We start from the raw sequence: 27,318 nt of genomic DNA, 5'->3' as shown, positions 1-27,318 counted from the left end.
TCCATGTGGTAGGACTACACACACAGCCTGTTGTGCATATGCGGTAGGACTATGTAGTAGGACTGTTGCCCCATCGTTCTCACTGCACACCATTGTCATACGTCTGCTGAAGTCCACATAATGAACTCTGAACAATGACTATTGACTATCACCAAGGGACTAACCATCTCAACTGCACAATACTCTTGAACAAGTGAACCTACTTGTTGCTTTGTTGTTATTGTCCATTGAACTTTGATAAGCTCTGATGACAATGGAATGAATTTGTTGCCACCTAAAGTCATGACCTAAACTGTACATATGTAAATACTCACTTTTGTACCTCATGACTAAAAAATACAAGGTCCCTGCATTCAAGCTACTGTCTTTCCTCACCTTAACATCAGACAGGACAAAATTGTGCTGTAAAAATAAAATATAAACTGATTCATTCAAACTAATATAACTTGCTTGTAGGACACAGCCACATCAAAACACTCAGTATTTACTTTATTTCTCTGACATCTACTTTCCTTTGTTCTAATGCAGAGCTACAGGATCCACCGGCAGAATGGCGTTCACATGTGACCAGTGTGGGAAGACGTGGACCAAGGCTTCAGCTCTCAAAATCCACTACAGAATTCACACAGGAGAAAGGCCATACAGCTGTGACCAGTGTGGGAAGAAGTATAATCAGTCTTCTACACTCAATCGACACATGAGAATCCACACTGGAAAGAAACCATTTGAATGTGACCTGTGTGGGAAGGAATTTAAACAGTCTGGTACACTTAAACAGCACATGAGGATCCACACAGTAGAGAAACCATTTGAATGTGACCAGTGTGGAAATGCATTCAACAAGGCTTCAGCACTCAAAGAACACTACAGAATTCACACAGGAGAAAGACCATACAGCTGTGACCAGTGTAATAAGAAATTTAAACGGTCTGGCGCACTCAAACAACATATGAGAATTCACACAGAAGAGAAGCCATTTGAATGTGACCAGTGTGGGAAGGAATTTAAATACTCTAACATACTCATAAGACATAAAAGAATCCACACAGGAGAGAGGCCATTTGAATGTGACCAGTGTGGGAAGAAATTTACATGGTCTGTTGCACTCAAACGACATATGAGAATTCACACAGGAGAGAGGCCATTTGAGTGTGGCCAGTGTGGGAAGAAATTTAAACAGTCTGGTGCACTTAAACAGCACATGTGGATCCACACAGGAGTGAAGCCATTTAAATGTGACCAGTGTAATAAGACATTTAAGCAGTCTCGTACACTCAAAGTACACATGAAAATCCACACAGGAGAGAAGCCATTTGAATGTGACCAGTGTGGGAAGGAATTTACCTTTTCTCATGCACTCAAACTACATATGAGAATCCACACAGGAGAGCAGCCATTTGAATGTGACCAGTGTGGGAAGGGATTTACAGTGCTTCAAACACTCAAATTACATATGATTACCCACACAGATGAGAGGCCATTTGAATGTGACCAGTGTGGGAAGACTTTTAGACAGTCTGGTTCAGTCAAAAAGCATATGCGAATCCACACAGATGAGAGGCCATTTGAATGTGACCAGTGTGGGAAGACTTTTAGACAGTCTGGTTCACTCAAAAAGCATATGCGTATTCACACAGGAGAGAAGCCATTTGAATGTGACCAGTGTGGGAAGGAATGTACACAGTCTGGTGCACTCAAACAACATATGAGAATTCACACAGGAGAGAAACCATTTGAATGTGACCAGTGTGGAAATGCTTTCATCAGTTCTTCAGCACTCAATGTACACTACAGAACTCACACAGGAGAAAGGCCATACAGTTGTGACCAGTGTAATAAGACATTTAAACGGTCTGATGAACTCAAACGACATATGAGAATCCACACTGGAGAGCAGCCATTTGAATGTGACCAGTGTGGGAAAGAATTTAAACGGTCTGGTGCACTCAAAGTACACATGACAACCCACTCAGATGAGAGGCCATTTGTGTGTGGCCAGTGTGGGAAGGAATTTACTCGTTCTGATTTACTCAAACAACATATGAGAATCCACACAGGAGATAAGCCATTTGAATGTGACCAGTGTGGAAATGCTTTCATCAGTTCATCAGCACTCAAAGTACACTACAGAATTCACACAGGAGAAAGGCCATACAGCTGTGACCAGTGTAATAAGAAGTATAAACGGTCTGGTGCACTCAAAGTACACATGACAACCCACTCAGATGAGAGGCCATTTGAATGTGACCAGTGTGGGAAGCATTTTAAAAGGTCTAGTCACCTTCATCAACATAGAAGAATCCACAGTGGGGAAAAATCATACACATGTGTCCAATGTGGGAAAGCGTTTTCTGATTCATCATATCTCATTAAACACATGAGCGTTCACACCTGGCACAGACTATACGAGTGTGACCAGTGTGAAAAGACTTTCACAACATCACAGCAGCTCTCCAGTCACTACCGAACGCACACAGGAGACAAACCATATGACTCTGACGAGGGGGAAGGCTTTAAGACCTATGAGGAACCATCTGAAACATCTCCAAATCTTCCAGACGGACACACTAATGGAGACAGAGCTGCTGAGGCTGGATCATGTGAGCCTAAAGTCAGACTCAAAAAGCTCCAGATCAGACTTCAGAGACTCCAGACTGTGGAGCTCAACTCTGTGTAGAGTCAACATATCTTTTTTGGACTTGTGCTTCTTAAAGTTTTTTTTTTTTAACTCAAAGCTTGAAATGTGTTAATTTTATGGAAGCCGTGATAAAAAACAGTCTGGGAAAAGTAAAATAAAGAAACTGAAGTCTACCTTTTACTTTAGAGCAATTGTTCATGCTTTTCTTGTTTCAGGTCGTACATATGTATCAAGGAAATTTGAGAAATGACCCAAATATACTCACACATAGGGCTGAGAAACTGTAGAGCTTCTCTTAAACAGGTTAAGCACCAAATGTTAACGTGAATGTAAGTTTAGGAAAATAGAAGCAAAATAGAGAATTTCTGAAACTATCTCCAGCCCCACTCCTCCTTCCATTTAAGGCTGATCTAGTGAGGGAGCAGAGCGCTGACCACACCCTGTGTTCACAGTTAAATATCTGTTTTTTGTTTGTATGTTTTAAACTGCTCAATTCAAACTAGAAATGAAATCCTCTCCTCTTACCTCCAGGCTCCGCCCCTCTCCTCTTTAGTCCCCTAGGCCCCGCCCCTCCCTCTCCTCTTTAGTCCCCTAGACCCCGCCACTCCCTCTCCTCTTTCGTTCCTCAGGCCCCGCCCCTCCCTCTCTTTCGTTCCTCAGGCCCCGCCCCTCCCTCTCCTCTCTAGTCCACTAGGCCCCGCCCCTCCCTCTCCTCTTTAGTCCCTGATGGATTCAAATATATATTCAAGTATATTATGTTATCTCACTGTTCATTTTAAAGGTACTGTAATGTAATGTTCACTCTTTATTTAGTTGTTACTATTAGTTATAGTCAGTTCACTACTTTATTTAGTCATTATATTCAACTATGTAAACTATGTAATCTGCACTAATGTTTGTTCTTGAGTCTTGCAAAAAATGTCTTTTGAAAGTGCAGGATCCCACGGGAAGAAGGTCACTGTGAAACAGAAACAGAAACATCATGGGATGTTTTGTGCGAAGGGAAAGAGTGACCTTGTGGAAATCAAAAACAGAATATATTTCTCTGTGAATTTCCTCATATGTTTTTACACTGCTTGCCCCCTCCCCCCCCTTCAGATGTGTATGTAACTAGGGTTCCCTAACTTTAATAAAAGAGGTGAAAGACGGTTTGGGCCCCAGAGAGGGTGGTGGTTTGTAACTGGGGTTTTTTGCCTCTCCGCTCTTTCTCCTCAATATTGAGACAAAATAATCTCTCTTGTCTTCTCTTCTCTTTTGAACTCTAATATAGGTTGTGAACCTATCAGTCCCTCAGGCCCCGCCCCTCCCTCTCCTCTTTAGTCCCTCAGGCCCCACCCCTCCCTCTCCTCTTTAGTCCCTCAGGCCCCGCCCCTCTCCTCTTGGAGTTTATTTTAGTTTCACTTTAAATCAGAAGATGGCAGGATAAACTTCAGGATAAACTGTTTCTATGGTTCAATTTTACTTTGTTTTACACTTTTTAAATAATTTCCAATACCACAACACAATGTGACCTTTATGTGGGTGTAAATAACGTGCTGTTTACCTGGTGCAGATGCCATTTTGAGGACCAGGATGTTTCATTTTGTGTCACTTGCAAAGGTGCACTGTGTTTCCACAGTATGGCATTAAACTTGTATATCTCTATGGAGACAAGCAGTTGTCACCAACAGGACAAGTTACAGGTCAAATCTGTGGAGAGGCGACCCTATAAGTAATACAGTAAAACAATAAAATCATGTATTATGAATTATGAGACGATGTTCCCTCTGTAACTCGATCCTCTTCTTTGCAATAAAAGTGCTAGCTTGTGCTGCTGCTCTAGTTTATGCTACATTGCTAACTACAGCGCTGAGGCCCATGCTGCTGCTGAGGCCCGTGCTGCTGCTGAGGCCCGTGCTGCTGCTGAGGCCCGTGCGTTCTGGTGGACTATATAAGTGCTCCCTTTCTCAATGCTCCCCCTTTTGCCCACACACATTTCCGGGTCCCTGTGTATCAGCTCTGTCCTCCATGCTCAGGTAACGTCCTAATCTTTTACTCTTCATTCATGAAAATATCCAAATCCCTAAATCATCGCTTCTTTTAGTGCTGTTGTCTGACTGCAGCTCCGCTTCACTTTTGCAATACGCTGGACTTCGTAGCGTGTTCACAACTTTGGGATTGTGTGCTCACCTTACTCAGTGGTATGTGTCTCTTAGATGGGCTCAGTTCCATTGAGCCGTAGGACTAATGTTACCTCCCCATTCATTTTAGGTGTCATCAGTGGTAAGGAGCAGCACAGGGCATGCCGCCTCTGCCGTTTTGCCTTACCTCAGCTTTGTCTTGCTTTGTTTTGTTTTGCCTTTTGTTTTGTCTACCTTTCTTTTTCTTTGCCTTTGGGGGTTTTCTTTTGCTTTCTTTTGTTGGCTCAATTTACAGTTTAACTTGGTCCATGTGAGATCGCCTTCTTTTAGTGACGCTATTATATGAGTTCTGTGCACCTGAGCGTCAAGCTGGATTTTGCCCTGTTCATGGTCTGACAGGCAGTAGGCTTGGGCTCGGTAAACTTTTAATCCACTGAATGAGTGTGTACGGGTGAACTCAGATTTTATATATTGTAGTTATTGTCTTGTCAGAATGTTATGGAATCTAAGTAGTGTCAAAAAAAAACATTGCTACTCAAGTTAATTGGACCAGTCCTGTGCCTTGTTGCATGGTTTACTACATTTGCTTTGCAAGTGTGTGACTTTGTTTTTCTTGCTGTGTATAAATTTGCTGTGTACAATCTGAGTATTGTAACTGGTTTGGTGACTTGCTTGTGCTAAATTTAAAATAAAATTACCCTTAACCACTACTCCCTCCATAGTCCAATCTTGCACATTGCATTTTTATTGGCTGATCTACATCTCACGGGACTGGAAATGTCCAACATTTCAGGGACATACAGGAATCAGTTTAAGTGAATGAACTGAGGAAGTCGAGGCCTGCATGAGGGCACGGCATCTGTCACAGTCGGCAGATAGGGCTTTCTTTTTATTTGACCATTTGGAAGGGGACGCTCATAATGAAATCAAATACCACGCTAGGGGCCTTGCTTGAGATCAGAGGGGAGGCAGTGAGGTGGGAGAGTGAGGGTCTGCCGGTTTGTGCCCGGGGCCGGAGCAATTCCGTGCCTTCAGCATTCGGTGTACAATATGTTGTGCAAGGTGGACCACCCGGAGGAACTAATCTATCGACTAATTCTGGCGACTTATAGAGGTGGATATGGCAGGTAGGAAAGCGTCTTGCTTGGTTGACACAGTGTCTATGGTATTGACGATCACTGTGGGCTTTTTCCATGAGCATTTTGAATCCTAAGGAGAGGAGCGGTTGTAAGGCTGTCACTGGCTGCAACTCAGGGCAGCCAATGGACTGGCCATCCCCTACAAAGGATACTTGGAACTTGATGTGGAGCTTTGTGGTAAGTTGATGCCTCGCTGTGGTGGTGAGACCCACCAAGCATGCCAGTGTCAGTCCCTGCTGTTCTTGGAATGAATTTAATCCAGAAGTGCTACCAGGAACTCTTTGGGCAGCATGGGTCTGCACTGTTTAACACAGCTCCCGTGACAGTGTTCCCAACTTCCTTAGCAGAGGCTTTCCAAAAGTGCCACATCGCTCTCCAGGAACCAGCACAAATGTGACCTGATAGAGTAAGGGTGCGGGGAAAGCAGGCTTGCCACATTCCCCCTGGTACCATGAAGACTGTGTCCACTACATGCTCTAAACCAGGGGTCACCAACCCTGTGCCCATGGGCGCCATGTCGCCCCCAAGCCCCACATGAGTCGCCCGCAGACCGGTTCTAAAAATAGCACAACTCACTAATGAGCTGCATCTAAAATTTAATTTTATTCTGTTGCTATATATTTTTTTATCACCCTTGCGTTTATATAGATTTAAAAATGACAATATCTTAAACATATGTTCATTATACGTGAAGTTTAGATAAGTTAAGGTGAACTTTGACCTACTCACTTCAAAGGTCAGTATTGTGCACGTGACAAAACCAGTGCTCCACTCGCAAGCGCTGTGAGGATGCGCTGAATGCAGTTTCTTACTCCAGAACATGGTAGAAAATAAAGAGATCACTTTCACAATGATTTAAGACTGTAAAAGAAACCTGCGCGTATCTCATCTGCAGAGCGACTGTGGAGACGGCAAAGACACAATGTGGAGGGACATGTCACTACGTCTCACAAAACTCCACACTAACTCCTCACGGGGGCGCGCACTCCCCACGGGGGCACGCACTATGGGCAGAACAAGCCCAGAGCTAAACGCAGCTTTGGGGAAACAACAGACTTTTTCCACGACACCGATGAATAACTATTTATGTTTTGTTAAAAAGGTTTGTCAATGGATAGTGAAAATGGGACACTTTTCCTATGAGATGTAGTGATGTGTCATCTGGAAATTTAACAATTACTAAGATTAGTAAAGTTAAAGTGCTGAATACTGATATCTGTTTCCCTCCTTGCTCATCGTTGAAAATTATTTTGAGAAATCATTAATGTGATCAGTGTCTTGCAACGTGATCAGTGTGTTCACTTAGATGATTATCATTATTAATAATGTAGAACTAAAGGCAAACTGAGAAAATGTGTTATTTCAGAAGAGCGTCTCAAACTGGTCGCCCTTCGTATGACTCAGTGCCCATAAAGTTGCTCTCAGGTTAAAAAAGGTTGGTGACCCCTGCTCTAAACAGTATAATGGTAGGTCAATCCTGTTTGAACCTTTTGGGGTCTGGCTTAACCGCAGGGCTACTTTCCTCTCCAGCATTGGTTCAAGTCATTCGAGGGGCTGCTTATGTTCCAGTTGTTAATATAGGGACAAATGATTCCGGATTCCGGGTGATCTGACGTCATTTCCGGGTGAGTGCATTCTGTTTTGTGAGTATATCTAGCGTCTCTTCCTGAAATTGTTAATCCACGAATCCTTACAGTTTTAAAAGCAGTTTCTAACATCTACACTAGTGCCTGAATACTTCGTTAAACCACCAAAGTTTTATTCAGCATCTATTGCTCCGCACTTCGTGGATTAAGCCCCTCTATCTCTCGGTTCAGCCTGAACTAGCCTAGCCGACTAGCATCATGGCTAAACCTTCCTCCTCTTCTCTCGCTTTTCCCTGCCCTGGTTGCCATATGTGGAGTGATGACCCTGGCTTATTTGACGATGATAGGGACAGTTGCGTTAAGTGTAGTGTAGTGGCAGTCCTGCAGGCCAGGGTCTCAGAGTTAGAAACGCGGATCCGCTCATTGGAGGCTCTGACCCCGAGTTACAGTCAGGTAGCAGCAGTAGGGACCGCGGACCGCTGAGCTGGGCCCGGGACACTTTAGTCATAGGGAGCTCCATAGTCAGGGACGTGGAACTGCCTGCAGCTTCCACGTGGTGTTACCCTGGAGCCAGACTGGGTGACATCGAGGGGAATCTTAGGCTTTTAAAGAAAAGTAAGAATAGGTACCGCCGGACCGTTATACACGCGGGGGGTAACGATACTCGGCGCGGTCAGTCAGAGGTGGTTAAGTTACAGATAGCTGCAGTCTGTCAATTGTCTAAGTCGATGTCGGAGTCCGTGTACTTCTCTGGCCCCCTCCCAACCTACACCAATTGTGAAATGTACAGCCGCTTTTCAGCAGTCAACCAGTGGTTGACCAATTGGTGCTCGCAGAATGGTGTCGTCTTCATAGATAATTGGAGGGCATTTGAGGGGAAGCCTAGGCTTATACGTAGAGACGGCATCCATCCCACGCAGGCTGGCTCCGCCCTATTAGCTCAGAATATGATTGCTAGTCTAGATTGACCAGGTAAGACTAGCACGCAGAATAGCTCAGGGAAGCACAGTGACAGTGATAGTGACGTTAGGGAGCAGTTTAGACCAGTGAAGCACAGCTCAGTCAGAGGGAACAGCTCCAAACAGACAGAGACTGTGTGTGCCCCACATGCCCCACGTACAAAAAGCACAAATAAAACACCCCTAAACTCTGACAAGGAAGCTGTCAGATCTCATAACTTAACAAAAATAAATAAATGTGCCGCAAATAAACAAAATGATATTTGTGTAAAATGTGGACTGCTAAACATCAGGTCTCTTTCCTCCAAATCTCTTTTAATAAATGAACTAATTGGCGACCTTAATATTGATCTGTTAGCCCTAACTGAAACATGGCTTCGGGAAAATGATTATGTTAGACTAAACGAATCTACACCATCAAGTCACATGAACTTTCAGAGTGCCCGGAGCACAGGTCGAGGTGGTGGTGTGGCCGTCATCTCTCATTCTAGTCTAATTCTCAGCTCTGCCGCCACCTGCAGGACAATAATATATTTGAAAAATTTCAATCTGGATTCAGAGCTCACCACAGCACAGAGACTGCACTGCTTAAAGTAACAAATGATTTACTACTAGCTGCTGATAACGGGCTGGCTTCAGTCCTGGTCCTACTGGACCTCAGTGCAGCGTTTGACACCATTGATCACAACATTCTACTGCAGAGGTTAGAATGTGACATTGGAATCAGAGGGACCGCCCTCAAATGGTTTAAATCCTGTCTATCAGATAGGTACCAGTTTGTTAGTATAAACCAGAGCACCTCTCCCTGTTCTAAAGTAGCCTGTGGTGTTCCACAAGGATCTGTGCTTGGTCCAATCCTATTTACTCTGTATATGTTGCCATTGGGAAACATTATCAGAAAACATGGCATTAATTTTCACTGCTACGCTGATGACACTCAGCTGTACTTATCAATGAAACCAAATCAGACTGATCAAATAGATAAACTCAGTGCCTGTGTGAAGGACATCAAAACCTGGATGACCTTGAATTACCTGCTCTTAAATCCTGAAAAAACAGAGGTCATTGTCGTTGGTCCCAAAGGTCAAAGAGATTCTCTGTCAGACCAGATAATCTCACTCGACAATGTGAGTATAGCTTCTAGCCCTTGTTGTGGAATTTCTAATGGTCAAAAAGTCTTAAAGATATAGAAATCAACAGAGAAGTTGTCTTGAATCAAAGGTCTGGTTTATTGAATCAATTGTGCACAATTGTCAAAGAGCTGTGTCCCTGCAGTGTCGTCTCGCCCTCAGCTGACAAATGTAAACAATACAGAGTATTTATACCACCAAAACAATCTTGCCAGTTTAGTCTAATCGAAGTGGTTGGAGGACGCTAGACACACAGAAAAGACATAACAACATAACATACATAACAGATGGTATTATGAAGGTTAGGTCAAAATGATCCATAATAATACAAATAAAGATTTATGCTAAAGAAAGACATAACAATTCCCCCCTTTTGATTATAATAAATCACATTTATTTTTAATCAACTCAACTTAAATCTTTATTTCAAAATCACACATGGAAAAACATGAAACCATGTACCCAAAATCATCCCTGAATAAAACATTTCAAAAGAAAGAAGGAAATGAGTCTTACACCTGATCAAAATAAAATCACAGGAATAACAGTTGTGTTCAGACTGATTATGGAAACACAGAAGGAAAAAACAACCTGATTGATAGTATCGATTTAAATTATACACATCATTAAAGTTTTCTGTTTTTTTCCTCTTTTCTTATTTTATAATTTTTTTTTGTTTAATCAAAATGCTCAGCAGCCCACTCCATGCCCAAGCCGTTGCTGGACGCGTCCGCGCCATCAGCCGCCACCCAGAACATGAAATGGAACTCACTGAGGTTGAATTCTGCTCATCTGGAGCATAAGTTGTGTAACAAATGAGTCATCGTCAGAATCTGAAACATAATCAGGATCAGGTGGAAACACAACAGCCTCAATGTCGTATTGATTTTGGACAAAATGGGAACTCACTATTTGATGCATTTTAACAGACAGGGGACCACACAGGAGCACAAGATCAAGATCATACCTACAATTATGGCCAGATTGATGAGAACATGCTGCCAGGAAGAAGTCACCCATTGGAGAAAGGAGAAGGAGTCAGAGGTGACAGTCTCCCCTTCCATCACATCACGGAGTCTAGTCAAATTGGCAATGCCCCTTTGAATAGCTCCCCCGTCTTCATCATTAGCAGGAATATAGGTACAACAACTTGAGCCAATAATTGCACACACACCACCCATGCTAGCAGTCAGGTGGTCAAGGACTATACGATTTTGAAGAGCAACAGCTCGCAGACCATGTAATTCAGCTCGCTGAGCCTCGAGAATGGAGATTGTGGTATTAACAAATGAGGAGAACCTATAACTGAGAGTCTCCATTCTAAGCATTAATTTTCCTACACCCATTTGGGGAAACAAGGAGAGAAGTACTTTCTCCCCTGTGGTCCAGAATTTGTGATCATCAGGGACATCAGTACCCCACAAAGGATCATGGGGTGCCATTTCAGGTACACTCAGGGCGCATTTAGTTCTAGGTGCCGCCTGAGGGAGAGCTGATACAATATAGGAATGGTCAGCGGGAATTGCTGCAGCACAACGGCCAATCCACCCTTGTGGAAGGCAGTCGTACATACGATAGCCACACAAAAACATATAATCTTCTGAAGGAACAGTGCCTAATACATCAGGAATAACATAATAGGGTGCACAAAAGCTTCCAGGAGCTGCCTGGGAGACGTTTAACTTGGAGGAGCCGGGCAAATAAGTGCAAGGACTGTATACCACAGAACAGTAAATCAGAGGCAACTTGCCTACGTGAACCGGTTTGCGGGTGACATTAGCAGTAATGAGTTGCTCCTCAGACCGAATTTTGGTATAACACACAAATTTAGAACCAGGCCGAATGTGAACTGGACCGAAAATAGGCTCATGACCGGGGTTAAGAGCTGACCGGATTGAGGGCACAGAACGACCCACAACTGGGTACTGAAGTTCAGGGGGTTCAACCCGTAACATAGACCAAATAGCTCTGCCTAGTGTTTTTGGAGAAAGCCGTGACACCAGAGTTTCTGGCATGATCAGAGCGATATTCAGCACCGGCAGAGGTAACACATGAGGATTAGCGGCTGCTAAAGGGAGGTGTGTACAGACATAGCATTCAGACCGATTGTGACTGTCTGCCACATACTTTGCATATTGGTACCAGTAATTTAGAGAATATGGGGTAGAATGATTGTACGACTTCATCAGGGCTTCTAACCAGGCGGTATCATCCTCTGGCAGATTGCGTTTATTGCGAGTAGATACAGAGTGGAAGCCTGGAGCATACATGAGCCATAGGATGAACGTTGTCAACACCACAGAAAACACAAATGCATACCCAAGTACTGTGAGGGGGCTTGCAGCAGTCCATTTAAAACATTTCAAACATTTAACCCTCAAGACTCCCCCCTGAGAGAGGGAGAAGCAGAAGCAGGCTCAGAAGCCATATAAAAGCAAAACAATACCCGTGGATGTACAATGGGAGATCAATGAGTCAGTTCCGATTACCACGAGGCCTCAGCACACGGTCAGTAGGTTCAGGAATGCGGAGTCGTGTCCGTGAACCAGGAGGTCTCCCTCGTGGCTTGCGTCCGCTGGGACCCGCCAAAGGGTCCTGCCGACAACGCCAAATTGTTGTGGAATTTCTAATGGTCAAAAAGTCTTAAAGATATAAAAATCAACAGAGAAGTTGTCTTGAATCAAAGGTCTGGTTTATTGAATCAATTGTGCACAATTGTCAAAGAGCTGTGTCCCTGCAGTGTCGTCTCGCCCTCAGCTGACAAATGTAAACAATACAGAGTATTTATACCACCAAAACAATCTTGCCAGTTTAGTCTAATCGAAGTGGCTGGAGGATGCTAGACACACAGAAAAGACATAACAACATAACATACATAACAGATGGTATTATGAAGGTTAGGTCAAAATGATCCATAATAATACAAATAAAGATTTATGCTAAAGAAAGACATAACACCCTACTGTAAAAAATCTTGGAGTCCTATTTGATCAAAATCTCTCATTCACAGCCCATATAAACCTAGCTTGTAAAACCGCATACTTTCACCTGCAAAATATAACTAAAATTAGAAATATTTTACCTAAAAACGATGCTGAAAAACTCATCCATGCATTTGTTACTTCCAGACTTGATTACTGTAATTCTCTGCTCGCCGCCTGCCCCAAAAGTACTATAAAGTACTATAAAGTACTATAAAGTACTATAAAGTACTATAAGGAGCCTCCAGTTGGTCCAAAATGCAGCGGCCAGAGTCCTAACAGGAACTAAAAGAAGAGACCACATCAGTCCTGTACTAAAATATCTGCACTGGCTTCCTGTCGAGCTTAGAATCAAATTCAAAGTCGTCCTCCTGACATACAAAGCCCTAAACGGTATGGCCCCATCCTATCTGCAAGATGCTATTGTCCCGTACCAGCCAAACAGAGCACTCCGCTCTCAGAATGCAGGACTATTAGTGGTTCCTAGAGTGTCCAAAAGTACAGTGGGAGGGAGAGCATTCAGTTACCAAGCTCCTGTGCTATGGAATCAACTCTCTGCTGATGTTAAACAGGCCCCCACAGTCTCTGTATTTAAGACCAGGCTTAAAACCTTCCTCTTCGGTATAGACCAGGTTACATAGTGAGGGAGTTAGGGACATTAAAACCCGGGATAAGACAGGCTGCAGTAGGAGTAACTAGCTGGGGGAAGTATGGCAACCTGAGCACTATCCTCTGCTTTGTCCTATTTTCTCATCAGCAATGCTATTCACATGTTGTCCCCTGTCCCACTCCCCCTGTGGAGTGTAACTCTTTCAGATGCCCCGATGACAGCTGGACCCTCTCCTCCTCCTCGCCTGGCCGATTTTTCTTGTTTTGTCTGATTTTTCCTGTTGTTTTGTTTTTGTGTGTTGTTTGTTTTTGTGTGTTGTTGTGTTTTTGTGTGTATATCTCGGTGGCTGAGTGGCTCATGTCTCACAGCAGAAGGTTTGGTTGATCCCCGGGTCGCCCAGGCCTTTCTGTGTGGAGTTTTTCATGTTTCTCCTCGTGTCTGGATGGGTTTCCTCCGGGTACTCCGGTTTCCCCCATCAACCAAAACATGAACGCCCTTCGAGACAACTGTTATTATAATAAAATTAATTGAATTGAAATGATGCCCTGCTGTACCCTTGTACCATTATGCGTACACTGGACAAAGTGAACGTGGTGAGTCTACCAGCAGATGTGACGGAGGTGCCCATTGCCACTGCGACAGTCTCATCACACACTGCCAGTACTCCAGCCACAGACCCCATCGACCAGGTAGATCTGGCCATTCTGTCCAGTGAGGAGTAGGACCAAGTGTGGTCTCTCCTTAGGGAGTATAACTCAGTGTTTGCTGCCCACGACCAGGGCTTGGGTTGCACTAACCTGGTGACTCATGACATCCTGCTCCTGGACGATGAACCTGTTAGGAAGCGCTATCGTAGGCTCCTTCCCTCAGACTATGAACTTGTGAAGGAACATATTCACAAGCTCTTAGAGGCTGAGGTGATCAGGGAGAGCTCTGGTCTCTACACTTCTCCCATTGTGCTCCTCCGGAAAAAGGATGGAAGCCTCAGTCTGTGTTGATTATTGCCAGCTCAACAATAAGACCTGGAAGGATGAGTTTCCACTACCCCGCATAGAGGAATCCCTTGATGCTCTGACAGGTGCCTGGTTCTCTGCTGGTTCTCCACAGTGGATTAGGCCAGCGGGTACAACCAGGGACCTGTCACTGAGAGCGATCGCCATAAAACTGCGTTTTGTACACCGTTTGGGTTGTTTAAGTGGAATTGCATGCTGTCCGGGCTCTGCAATGCCCTCAGCACCTTCCAGCTTTTAATGCAACACAGTTTTGGGGACCAACAGTGCCAGTCTCTCTTTTTGTACATGGACGACATCGTGGTTTTGTCCAGGAAATACACAGCCTGGTGAAGACATTCGTGACAAAGTTGCAGATGCTTTCAAGGCAACTGGAGAACAACAATCTCACTCACATGCAAACCATGAAGGAAGTCACCATCAGCTGACCACCACCGCAGGTACTCAACCATGTTAGGAGCACTGCATGGTGAGTTTTCAAGGCGATTTGAAGATTTCAGAACAATGGAGGGTGAAATGCAGATGATTTCCTGTCCCTTTGCCTGTGATGTGGATAATACACCCACTGATGTTCAGCTGGAACTCACTGACCTGCAGTCTGATGTGATACTGCCAGAGCACTTTAAGTCAGGAACACTCTTCTCTCAAGGAGGAGAAGTTTCCAAACATGAGGAGACATGCACAGAAGATGTTTGTTCTCTTTGGCTTTACGTGTGTGAACAAACATTTTCAGTGATGAAGTTTAACTAATCCAGGTATAGATCCTCTCTCACCGATGATCATCAGCTGTGCTTCACATCTCCTCACACATTCAAACTGACTTTGATGCACTCATTAAAGACCAAAAGAGACAAGATTTCTCTTACAAATAACATATAAAAACAATAAAAACAACTAAAACGCCAAATGAGACGATTAGACTACAAATGTGGGCATCATCATTATAATATGATGCATCTTCCTTAATATTTGGAGTAGACAATATTGTGATGTGACTGAAAAAAATGGTAAAAACGTTTTTCTTAACCATGGTTTTAATAAATTTAATTGAATAAATGACCTTTTTTTTGTAAGACAACCTCATTTTTTTCCATACTCTTACCAGTATTAGCAGCTTTAAAAACAATGCTATTTACTGCTTTGTGTAAAGAAACACAATTAATATTATGCAGAATTTAGTTCAGCCTTTTGGTCCGACTTTCCACAAAATGTTCTGTTTCTCATGTGGATCCATGGAAAAATAATTGCCCACCTCTGCTCTTTTTTTTTCTGTTTTGTCCATTTGACAGATTTAACTTTGGCTTTTACTCTGGATCAGACCTGGACGACTGAGGGACAAACAGACATCAGACCCCAAAGTGATTAAAAACATGAATAACCACTGAGTTCAATAGAACAAATGTCATTAAAATATCTTATCAGTCCACTTTGTAATTCCATTTTAATAGTAAAGAGACTTGATGGACACCCTGTATTATTCCTCTATATTATACTCTGCACTGCTGTCTGAGCCGCTCTCGAGTTCTCGCGGTATTTCGGGCCCTCTCGCGGGAGTATCGTTGTGAAGGGCTGCAGCAGGTCGGTACTTACTTAAAAACCTTCTCTAAGCTGTTTTGTTCTGTGTGAACCTTACATTTTGCCTTTATAGATGTTGTGTGGGACCAAACGGAGCCGTTTGACGCGAGTGACGCGCTAAAAACACTCATCGCGAGCTGCTGTTTGTTTATGCTAACTAGGCGCTAGCCGCGCTCCATTCATTTACAATAGTTAGCTTAGCATTAGCTTGAATGTAGCATGTTTTCAATGTATTTTAATGGGCGCTATTAGCACTATCGTTGCATTTGGTTCCGCGTGGTTTAAACGCCGAACAGCGCATCAATTCAGCAAATATCAGCAATGACTTTATGTAACCTGAGCTCAAGAACACTGCTATTTATTATGAAATGAAATGTATATGAATTATTGTGTCAGTTATACTGTCAGTGCCATTATGGATTTGAATCATTTTGGGCATTTTTGAGTCAATATTTGTTAGTAATTAACTATCAGCTAATACACTGGTCCTGTTGCTCACACAGGCCGCTGTTTTTTATTTTCCTGTTTCAACCACTCGATCAAATCAAGCTCTGTGCCTCTGCGGTAGGACTATGAGGTAGGACTACACACACTAAGCCTGTTGTGCCTCTGCGGTAGGACTACACACTAAGCCTGTTGTGCCCTTGCGGTAGGACTACACACACTAAGCCTGTTGTGCCTCTGCGGTAGAACTATGTGGTAGGACTACACAGAGTAAGCCTGTTGTGTATCTGCGGTAGGACTACACACTTAACCTGTTGTGCCTCTGCGGTAGGACTGCACACACCAATCCTGTTGTGCCTCTGTGGTAGGACTACACACACTAAGCCTGTTGTGCCCTTGCGGTAGAACTACACACACTAAGCCTGTTGTGCCTCTGCGGTAGGACTATGTGGTAGGACTACACAGAGTAAGCCTGTTGGGCCTCTGCAGTAGGACTATGAGGTAGGACTACACACACTAAGCATGTTGTGCATATGTGGTAGGACTACACACACTAAGCCTGTTGTGTCTATGCAGTTGGACTACACACACTAAGCCTGTTGTGTCTATGCAGTAGGACTACACACACTAAGCCTGTTGTGTCTATGCAGTAGGACTACACACACTAAGCCTGTTGTGTCTATGCGGTAGAACTACACACACTAAGCCTGTTGTGCCTCTGCGGTAGGACTACACACTAAGCCTGTTGTGCCTCTGCGGTAGGACTACACACTAAGCCTGTTGTGCATATGCGGTAGGACTACACACACTAAGCCTGTTGTGTCTATGCAGTAGGACTACACACACTAAGCCTGTTGTGTCTATGCGGTAGGACTACACACACTAAGCCTGTTGTGTCTATGCGGTAGAACTACACACATACTAAGCCTGTTGTGTCTATGTGGTAGGACTACACACTAAGCCTGTTGTGCCTGTGTGGTAGGACTACACACACTAAGCCTGTTGTGCCTCTGTGGTAGGACTACACACTAAGCCTGTTGTGTCTATGCGGTAGGACTACACTCACTAAGCCTGTTGTGTCTATGCGGTATGACTACACACACTAAGCCTGTTGTGTCTATGCGGTAGGACTACACACACTAAGCCTGTTGTGTTTATGCGGTAGGACTACACACACTAAGCCTGTTGTGCCTCTGCGGTAGGACTACACACACTAAGCCTGTTGTGCCTCTGCAGTAGGACTATGAGGTAGGAATACACAGACTAAGCCTGTTGTGCATCTGCGGTAGGACTACACACACTAAGCCTGTTGTGCCTCTGTGGTAGGACTATGAGGTAGGACTACACACACTAAGCCTGTTGTGCCTCTGTGGTAGGACTATGAGGTAGGACTACACACACTAAGCCTGTTGTGTCCATGTGGTAGGACTACACACACTAAGCCTGTTGTGCATATGCGGTAGGACTATGTAGTAGGACTGTTGCCCCATCGTTCTCACTGCACACCATTGTCATACGTCTGCTGAAGTCCACATAATGAACTCTGAACAATGACTATTGACTATCACCAAGGGACTAACCATCTCAACTGCACAATACTCTTGAACAAGTGAACCTACTTGTTGCTTTGTTGTTATTGTCCATTGAACTTTGATAAGCTCTGATGACAATGGAATGAATTTGTTGCCACCTAAAGTCATGACCTAAACTGTACATATGTAAATACTCACTTTTGTACCTCATGACTAAAAATACAAGGTCCCTGCATTCAAGCTACTGTCTTTCCTCACCTTAACATCAGACAGGACAAAATTGTGCTGTAAAAATAAAATATAAACTGATTCATTCAAACTAATATAACTTGCTTGTAGGACACAGCCACATCAAAACACTCAGTATTTACTTTATTTCTCTGACATCTACTTTCCTTTGTTCTAATGCAGAGCTACAGGATCCACCGGCAGAATGGCGTTCACATGTGACCAGTGTGGGAAGACGTGGACCAAGGCTTCAGCTCTCAAAATCCACTACAGAATTCACACAGGAGAAAGGCCATACAGCTGTGACCAGTGTGGGAAGGAATTTATTCGTCCTCATTCACTCAAAGAACATATGAGAGTCCACACAGGAGAGAGGCCATTTGAATGTGACCAGTGTGGGAAGAAATTTAAACTGTCTGGTGCATTTAAACAACATATGAGAATCCACACAGGAGAGAAGCCATTTGAATGTGACCAGTGTGGGAAGAAATTTAGTAGTTCTGGTGTATTCAAAAAACATATGAGAATCCACACTGGAGAGAGGCCATTTGAATGTGACCAGTGTGGGAAGCAATTTACACAGTCTGGTGCACTCAAACAACATATGAGCATTCACACGGGAGAGAGGCCATTTGAATGTGACCAGTGTGGGAAGAAATTTACACGGTCTGGTGCACTCAAACAACATATGAGAATTCACGCAGGAGAGAAGCCATTTGAATGTGACCAGTGTGGGAAGAAATTTACACGGTCTGGTGCACTCAAACAACATATGAGAATTCACACAGGAGAGAAGCCATTTGAATGTGACCAGTGTGGGAAGAAATTTACACAGTCTGGTACACTCAAGCAACATATGAGCGTTCACACAGGAGAGAGACCATTTGAATGTGACCAGTGTGGGAAGGAATTTAAACAGTCTGTTGCACTCAAACAACATATGAGCGTTCACACGGGAGAGAGACCATTTGAATGTGACCAGTGTGGGAAGAAATTTACATTGTCCACTACACTTAAAGAACATATGAGAATTCACACAGGAGAGAGGCCATTTGAATGTGACCAGTGTGGGAAGAAATTTACACAGTCCAGTAATCTTAAAGAACATATGAGAATCCACACGGGAGAGAGGCCATTTGAATGTGACCAGTGTGGGAAGAAATTTACACAGTCCAGTAATCTTAAAGAACATATGAGAGTCCACACGGGAGAGAGGCCATTTGAATGTGACCAGTGTGGGAATACATTTAAACTGTCTGGTACACTTAAACAGCACATGAGGATCCACACAGGAGAGAAACCTTTTGAATGTGACCAGTGTGGGAAGAAATTTACACTGCTTCACACACTCAAATTACATATGACTACCCACACAGATGAGAGGCCATTTGAATGTGACCAGTGTGGGAAGACTTTTACACGGTCTGGTTCACTCAAAAAGCATATGCGAAACCACACGGGAGAGGCCATTTGAATGTGACCAGTGTGGGAAACAATTTAAAAGCTCTAGTCACCTTCATCGACATAGAAGAATCCACAGTGGGGAAAAATCATACACATGTGTCCAATGTGGGAAAGCGTTTTCTGATTCATCCAGTCTGAATAGACACATGAGAGTTCACACCTGGCACAGACTATACGAGTGTGACCAGTGTGAAAAGACTTTCACAACATCACAGCAGCTCTCCAGTCACTACCGAACGCACACAGGAGACAAACCATATGACTCTGACGAGGGGGAAGGCTTTAAGACCTATGAGGAACCATCTGAAACATCTCCAAATCTTCCAGACGGACACACTAATGGAGACAGAGCTGCTGAGGCTGGATCATGTGAGCCTAAAGTCAGACTCAAAAAGCTCCAGATCAGACTTCAGAGACTCCAGACTGTGGAGCTCAACTCTGTGTAGAGTCAACATATCTTTTTTGGATTTGGACTTTTACATTTTTGTATTTTTTTTTTTTTTGACATAAAGCTTGAGGTTTAATCTTTTCAAGAATACTGTTGTAAAATTTTCAAGTGAAAGGTAAAATAAAGTGTTCTAGACCAACTCTTCATGCCTGTTATGTCTTGTGTTTTACTTATGTGTCAAGGAACTTTAAAACTGACACAATTATGCACAAACACTGGTGTGAGAAACAGTGTGAGCTTTTCTTAAACAGGTTAAACACTAAATATTGTTAGTATAATGTTGTTAGTCCATTACATGGGCCTATCTTTGAGACTCGCAGAAAGAAAGGACATACACAAATGTTTAAAATGTCTTATTGATAAATGTTCTATCATTTAATTGATTGTAATTGAATTGTTGCGAATTTGACCTTACCCATGTTGTCTGCCTTAGGTGTTTCGGCCAAGTGAGTACCCGGGGAGCCGAAGCACCTTAAGAAGGTTCCGGGGCAGACCACTGGGTGCTCACAAGGAGGGGTGTCCTATATTTTAGCTTTTTGGGCATCTCAATAGTGTTCACTTTTAAAACAAGTAAAGTAAACATAGAGCTCTATTTTAACTAATATTTTAATTGAATAAATGATTACACTGTTGGATTGGAGCTTTTTTTTTACAACAGAATTGGATTTGGGAAAAACTTACCTGTAATACAGAGTGGGCTCAGCCAATTAGGGAGGTGCTTTATAAAAGGAGCTAATCACAGTGGCTATGAGAGAGGGGGCTGTATGTATAGCAGGTACTGCAATGCTGATTCTTTTAAACTTTTTCTTGTTTTTGTTTTGTTCAGTACAGATCTCAAGATCTCATTCCATTTCGCCCATCCCTAACGGTCTCAGCTCTGCTCTGTTCCTCGTTGAACCGCTAAGGTTGCTATCCGGGCGATTACAGTTAAAGCGAATGTAAGTTTGGGAAAATGAAAGAAAGAGCATATTTGAAACTATCTGCACAATGAGATGTTGATGGAAAAATGGACACTTCAGCTACAGAGTTTTGCTGGTGACCCTATTTTTTAAGTATCCACACAGGAGAGAAGCCATTTTACTCTGAAACACAAGTAAACAAAAAGGGTGGAGGTGTGTGTGCGTTTGTATAAAAGACTATCCATAGAGCCCATTTAGTGCTGTTATATCACTGGATTAGTCCAGTTGTTGTTGTTATTTCTTGTTATCCCTTGTTGCACCACTAGAGGGGGTGTGAGTGTACACCAATGCTCCACGGACACTCAAATTATTATTTTACATGGTTGCACAACGTTACGTGCATCGGCTCTGTCTCGGACTGACTTAATGTCTGAATTATAGTGTGTGTCCCTTAGATGTAATTCTGTGTATTTTGTGATATTATGTTTAGAACTTATAATTTGACCGTGTGTAGCTTTAGAGTTTTGAGTATAACTTTCGAATTTCTATACACTAGCCTCGTGACCAGACTGGCCTCCTATTGGTCATTTTGTTAACTTCTTTGTATTCACATTATGTAAATAACCACGCGGTCACTTGTGTAACCATTTTGATTTGTGATTAACATATTGTTTGTTTGTTCCTTCTCTTGTAGATAACCACACCCACACATACAAACCCACTCTTTCTCACACATATACGCCCACACCCCAAGTACGGACATTAAAGGAACGTTCTGCCCACACCTGCCTGTGGACTCCCTCATTCTTCAGTCTCACCTGAACATACTCCATTGCTGTCCTGACCGAACACCCTGCAGTGATCGTTCGCCATCGTTCAAGCTACTGCATATTACAGTCCTCATTACAGTGTGTGTTTTTAGAGATAATTTAGTTACTCACAGGTTGTCATTTGGGCTGTTTTCATCTTTTGAGTATGTTTACATTAAAATGGAGCTAAAACAATCCCCCTCCATACTCTACTTAGTCTTAATTACCTTTCAATTTATACTAAAAGACTATCCAGCCCCACAGAAAAAAACTATAATGAAAAGAACATTATCAGATAAATCGGTTACAGAGTTTAAAGAAATTATTGAGCCATTACTGAAAGATATGTCATGTGACAATGGCAATAATTTTAATCCAATTGTCACTGATCGATTGGTTGACAGAACAATGCTCACCTTAAAATCTGCTCTCGATGTTGTAGCTCCGCTAAAACAGAAAAGCATTAAACCAAGACCTCCGGCTCCATGGTACACGTTACAGCTCAGGACACTCAAACAACATGTAAGACGCACAGAGAAGCTTTGGCGCCGCTCGCGCTCTGAGCAGTCTCTGAAGGCATGGAAGCTCTGCCTGCTCACTTATAAGGCCGCTCTGCGGAAAGCCCGAACTAGATACTATTCAAATCTAATAGAAGTAAACAAAAATAACCCCAGATTTTTGTTCAGCACTGTAGCCAGGCTGACAAACTCCCACACTGCTAATGAGTCTCTTATCCCCTCGAACATTAGTTGTGATGACTTTCTTCACTTCTTTGATTACAAAATCACAACCATTAGAGACAAAATTAACAAAGCTACTCCAAAAATCAGCTCTGAGCAAATCCAGTCTGTAATGCCAATATCCCATATGGACCCTCTAATAATATTAGATAAATTTACTCCTGTTGATGAGGTGGAGATTACCTCAGTCATCATGTCGTCAAAACCATCAACCTGTTTGCTCGACCCTATTCCAATCAGACTCCTCAAAGAAGCCCTCCCCCTAATAATAGATTCCATCCATAACATATTAAATATGTCGTTAGAAAATGGCTACGTTCCTCAGTCCTTTAAGTATGCTGTGATTAAACCCCTTTTGAAAAAACCTAACCTAAATCCTGATGAATTAGTCAACTATAGACCTATCTCTAATCTTCCCTTCCTCTCAAAAATTCTAGAACGAGTTGTGGTGAAACAGCTCTGCCACCACCTGCAGGACAATAATATATTTGAAAAATTTCAATCTGGATTCAGAGCTCACCACAGCACAGAGACTGCACTGCTTAAAGTAACAAATGATTTACTACTAGCTGCTGATAACGGGCTGGCTTCAGTCCTGGTCCTACTGGACCTCAGTGCAGCGTTTGACACCATTGATCACAACATTCTACTGCAGAGGTTAGAATGTGACATTGGAATCAGAGGGACCGCCCTCAAATGGTTTAAATCCTATCTATCAGATAGGTACCAGTTTGTTAGTATAAACCAGAGCACCTCTCCCTGTTCTAAAGTAGCCTGTGGTGTTCCACAAGGATCTGTGCTTGGTCCAATCCTATTTACTCTGTATATGTTGCCATTGGGTAACATTATCAGAAAACATGGCATTAATTTTCACTGCTACGCTGATGACACTCAGCTGTACTTATCAATGAAACCAAATCAGACTGATCAAATAGATAAACTCAGTGCCTGTGTGAAGGACATCAAAACCTGGATGACCTTGAATTACCTGCTCTTAAATCCTGAAAAAACAGAGGTCATTGTCGTTGGTCCCAAAGGTCAAAGAGATTCTCTGTCAGACCAGATAATCTCACTCGACAATGTGAGTTTAGCTTCTAGCCCTACTGTAAAAAATCTTGGAGTCCTATTTGATCAAAATCTCTCATTCACAGCCCATATAAACCTAGCTTGTAAAACCGCATACTTTCACCTGCGAAATATAACTAAAATTAGAAATATTTTACCTAAAAACGATGCTGAAAAACTCATCCATGCATTTGTTACTTCCAGACTTGATTACTGTAATTCCCTGCTTGCCGCCTGCCCCAAAAGTACTATAAGGAGCCTCCAGTTGGTCCAAAATGCAGCGGCCAGAGTCCTAACAGGAACTAAAAGAAGAGACCACATCAGTCCTGTACTAAAATATCTGCACTGGCTTCCTGTCGAGCTTAGAATCAAATTCAAAGTCCTCCTCCTGACATACAAAGCCCTAAACGGTATGGCCCCATCCTATCTGCAAGATGCTATTGTCCCGTACCAGCCAAACAGAGCACTCCGCTCTCAGAATGCAGGACTATTAGTGGTTCCTAGAGTGTCCAAAAGTACAGTGGGAGGGAGAGCATTCAGTTACCAAGCTCCTGTGCTATGGAATCAACTCCCTGCTGATGTTAAACAGGCCCCCACAGTCTCTGTATTTAAGACCAGGCTTAAAACCTTCCTCTTCGGTATAGCGTATGACCAGGTTACTTAGTGAGGGAGTTAGGGTTATTAAAACCCGGGATAAGATAAGCTGCAGTAGGAGTAACTAGCTGGGGGAAGTATGGCAACCTGAGCACTATCCTCTACTTTGCCCTATTTTCTCATCAGCAATGCTATTCACATGTTGTCCCCTGTCCCACTCCCCCTGTGGAGTGTATCTCTTTCAGATGCCCCGATGACAGTTGGACCTCCTCCTTGCCTGGCTCTCCTCCTCCTCGCCCGGCTCTCCTCCTCCTCGTCTGGTCTCCTGGCCGATTTCTTATGTTGTCTGATTTTTCCTGTTGTGTCTGATTTTTCCTGTTGTGTCTGATTTTTCTTGTTGTGTCTGATTCTTCCTGTTGTTTTGTTTTTTGTGTCTTGGCGGCACGGTGACTGAGTGCCATCACTCATGTCTCACAGCAAGAAGGTTGGTTCGATCCCCGGGTCACCAGGCCTTTCTGTGTGGAGTTTTTCATGTTTCTCCCCGTGTCTGGATGGGTTTCCTCCGGGTACTCCGGTTTCCCCCATCAACCAAAACATGAACGCCCTTCGAGACAACTGTTGTTGTGATTTTGGGCGTTACAAAAATAAATGAATTGAATTGAATTGAATTGAAATACAAACCTTCCCAGCTCTGTCTGAGTTTTATTGATGATTTTACTGAGATGCTTTCAGTCGTATGCACAGACTTTGATGGTTTAGTCGTTACAAGTGATTTTAATGTACACGTGGATAACGTGTTTAACAGAAAAGCTAAAAAGCTCAGTTCTGTCCTTGAAACCTTTGGTCTGACTCAGCGTGTCAGCGAGCCACAACAGAGGACACACTCTGGACCTGCTCAAAAGGAGTAAATATTTCAAATGTCAGTGTGGTGGATGTTGCTCTGATCATTTCTGTGTCTTCTTTGACCTGTCTGTTATTCCCAAACCAGTGGCTGGTCCTGCAGTTGTTCAGAGGAGACACATAAATAATAAAACAGGTGCACTGTTCATGGAAATGATTCACTTTGAAAATGCCTCATGTTCTAATGTTGATGATTTGTTGAACTCTGTGACTCTGAGTGTTTTGAATGTTCTGGACACCATTGCCCCGATGAAGGTTAAAATGGTTAAACATAAGCAGAAAGCTCCATGAAGGAATGATGACTTAAGTTTGCAGTATTCTTTAATAACAAGGTTCAATTCAATTCAATTCATTTTATTTTTGCAACGCCCAAAATCACAACAACAGTTGTCTGAAGGGCGTTCATGTTTTGGTTGATGGGGGAAACCGGAGTACCCGGAGGAAACCCATCCAGACACGAGGAGAAACATGAAAAACTCCACACAGAAAGGCCTGGGCGACCCGGGGATCCAACCAAACCCTCTGTTGTGAGACATGAGCCACTCAGCCACCGTGATATACACACACACAAAAAACAGGAAAATCAAACGACAGGAAAAATCTTAGTCAAATACAAACCTCCCCAGCTCTGTCTGAGTTTTATTGATGATTTTACTGAGATGCTTTCAGTAGTATGCACAGACTTTGATGATTTAGTCGTTACAGGTGATTTTAATGTACATGTGGATAACGTGTTTGACAGAAACACTAGAGAGCTCAGTTCTGTCCTTAAAACCTTTGGTCTGACTCAGCGTGTCAGCGAGCCACAACAGAGGACACACTCTGTGGTAGGTTCACAACCTATATTACAAAAGAGAAGAGAAGACAAGAGAGATTATTTTGTCTCAATATTGAGGAGAAAGAGCGGAGAGGCAAAAAACCTCCAGTTACAAATCACCCTCCTTCTGAAGGCCCCCACTGTCTTTCTTCTCTTTTATTAAAGTTAGGAAACCCTAGTTACATACACATACACTGCTTCTCTGAAGGGGGGGGGGCATATACTTTGCAAGCAGTGTAAAAACATATGACGAAATTCACAGAGAAATATATTCTGTTTTTGCATTTCCAGAAGGTCACTCTTTCCCTTCGCACAAACATCCTCCCATGATGTTTCTGTTTAGGTTTCAGTGACCTTCTTCCCGTGGGATCCTGCACTTTCAAAAGACATTTTCTGCAAGACTCAAGAACAAACATTAGTGCAGATTACATAGTTTACATAGTTGAATATAATGACTAAATAAAGAGTGAACATTACATTACAGTACCTTTAAAATGAACAATGAGATAACATAATATAACTTGAATATATATTTTGAATCCATCACTCTGGACCTGCTCATTACAAAAGGACTAAATATTTCAAATGTTACTGTGGTGGATGTTGCTCTGATCATTTCTGTGTCTTCTTTGACATGTCTGTTATTCCCAAACCAGCAGCTGGTCCTGCAGTTGTTCAGAGGAGACACATAAATGAAAGACAGAAGCACTGTTCATGGAAATGATACACTTTGAAAATGTCTCTTGTAATGCTGTAATGTTCAAAACAGTCAAACAAATCTTTTGTTGAACTCTGTGACTTTGTTTTGAATATTCTGGACACCATTGCCTCGATGAAGCTTAAAATGGGTTAAGTGCTCGAAAAAATTAATTCCCAACAGCTTAGTAAATTTGTCTAAATTAACAACTCCTTTGATGTTTTCAGTTTTAGACCCACCACAGACTGAGATGCTCTGATCAAGGACAAACGATGTCCGCCTGACACTGATGCAAAGTCTCAGTGTTGATCCTGTTAGATCTGAGTGTTTCCTTTGACTCTGTGGATCATGGGATCCTCTTACAGAGACTAGAGGACTGGGAGGGCAATTGTGGTAAACCTTCATCGGTCGGCATGGTGTCCAGAATATTCAAAACATACTCAAAAGATGAAAATAGCCCAAATGACAATCTGTGAGTAACTAAATTATCTCTAAAAACGCACACACCTCCACCCTTTTTCTTTACTTTTGTTTCAGAGTAAAATGGCTTCTCTTCTGTGTGGATACTTAAAAAAATAGGGTCACCAGCAAAACTCTCTTGATGAAGTGTCCATTTTTCCATCAACATCTCATTGAGCAGAAATAACAATGAGGACGATCTCTCACCTCAGTCTGAGAACAAACAGGGTGCTGTCAGCTTTCTGCTCCCTCACTAGATCAGCCTTAAATGGAAGGAGGAGTGGGGCTGGAGACAGTTTCAGATATACTCTCTCTTCCATTTTTACAAACTTACATTCACTCTAACAACAGGTTAGTGCTTAACCTGTTTAAGAAAAGCTCACACTGTTCCTCACACCAGTGTTTGTGCATAATTGTGTCAGTTCTAAAGTTCCTTGACACATATGTAAAACACAAGACATAACAGGCATGAAC

General features: G+C 42.9%; 1 protein-coding gene across 1 annotated transcript in view; it reads left to right on the top strand.

Annotated features, from left to right (window-relative positions):
* Positions 1–19,876, top strand: part of LOC117378989 (zinc finger protein 729-like) — a 50,838-nt gene extending 30,962 nt beyond the window's left edge. Inside the window, 3 exon segments of the mRNA XM_055225266.1 lie at positions 614–2,157; positions 18,169–19,416; positions 19,418–19,876. Coding sequence (XP_055081241.1) covers positions 614–2,157; positions 18,169–19,416; positions 19,418–19,862 — 3,237 coding nt within the window. The 3' untranslated portion in view covers positions 19,863–19,876.
* The last annotated feature ends 7,442 nt before the right edge of the window (positions 19,877–27,318 follow it).

This window comes from Periophthalmus magnuspinnatus, chromosome 11, assembly GCF_009829125.3.
Source record: "Periophthalmus magnuspinnatus isolate fPerMag1 chromosome 11, fPerMag1.2.pri, whole genome shotgun sequence".
NCBI lineage: Eukaryota > Metazoa > Chordata > Actinopteri > Gobiiformes > Gobiidae > Periophthalmus > Periophthalmus magnuspinnatus.
Note: the sequence above shows the minus strand (reverse complement) of the source record. Positions and strands in the feature narration are given on the sequence as shown.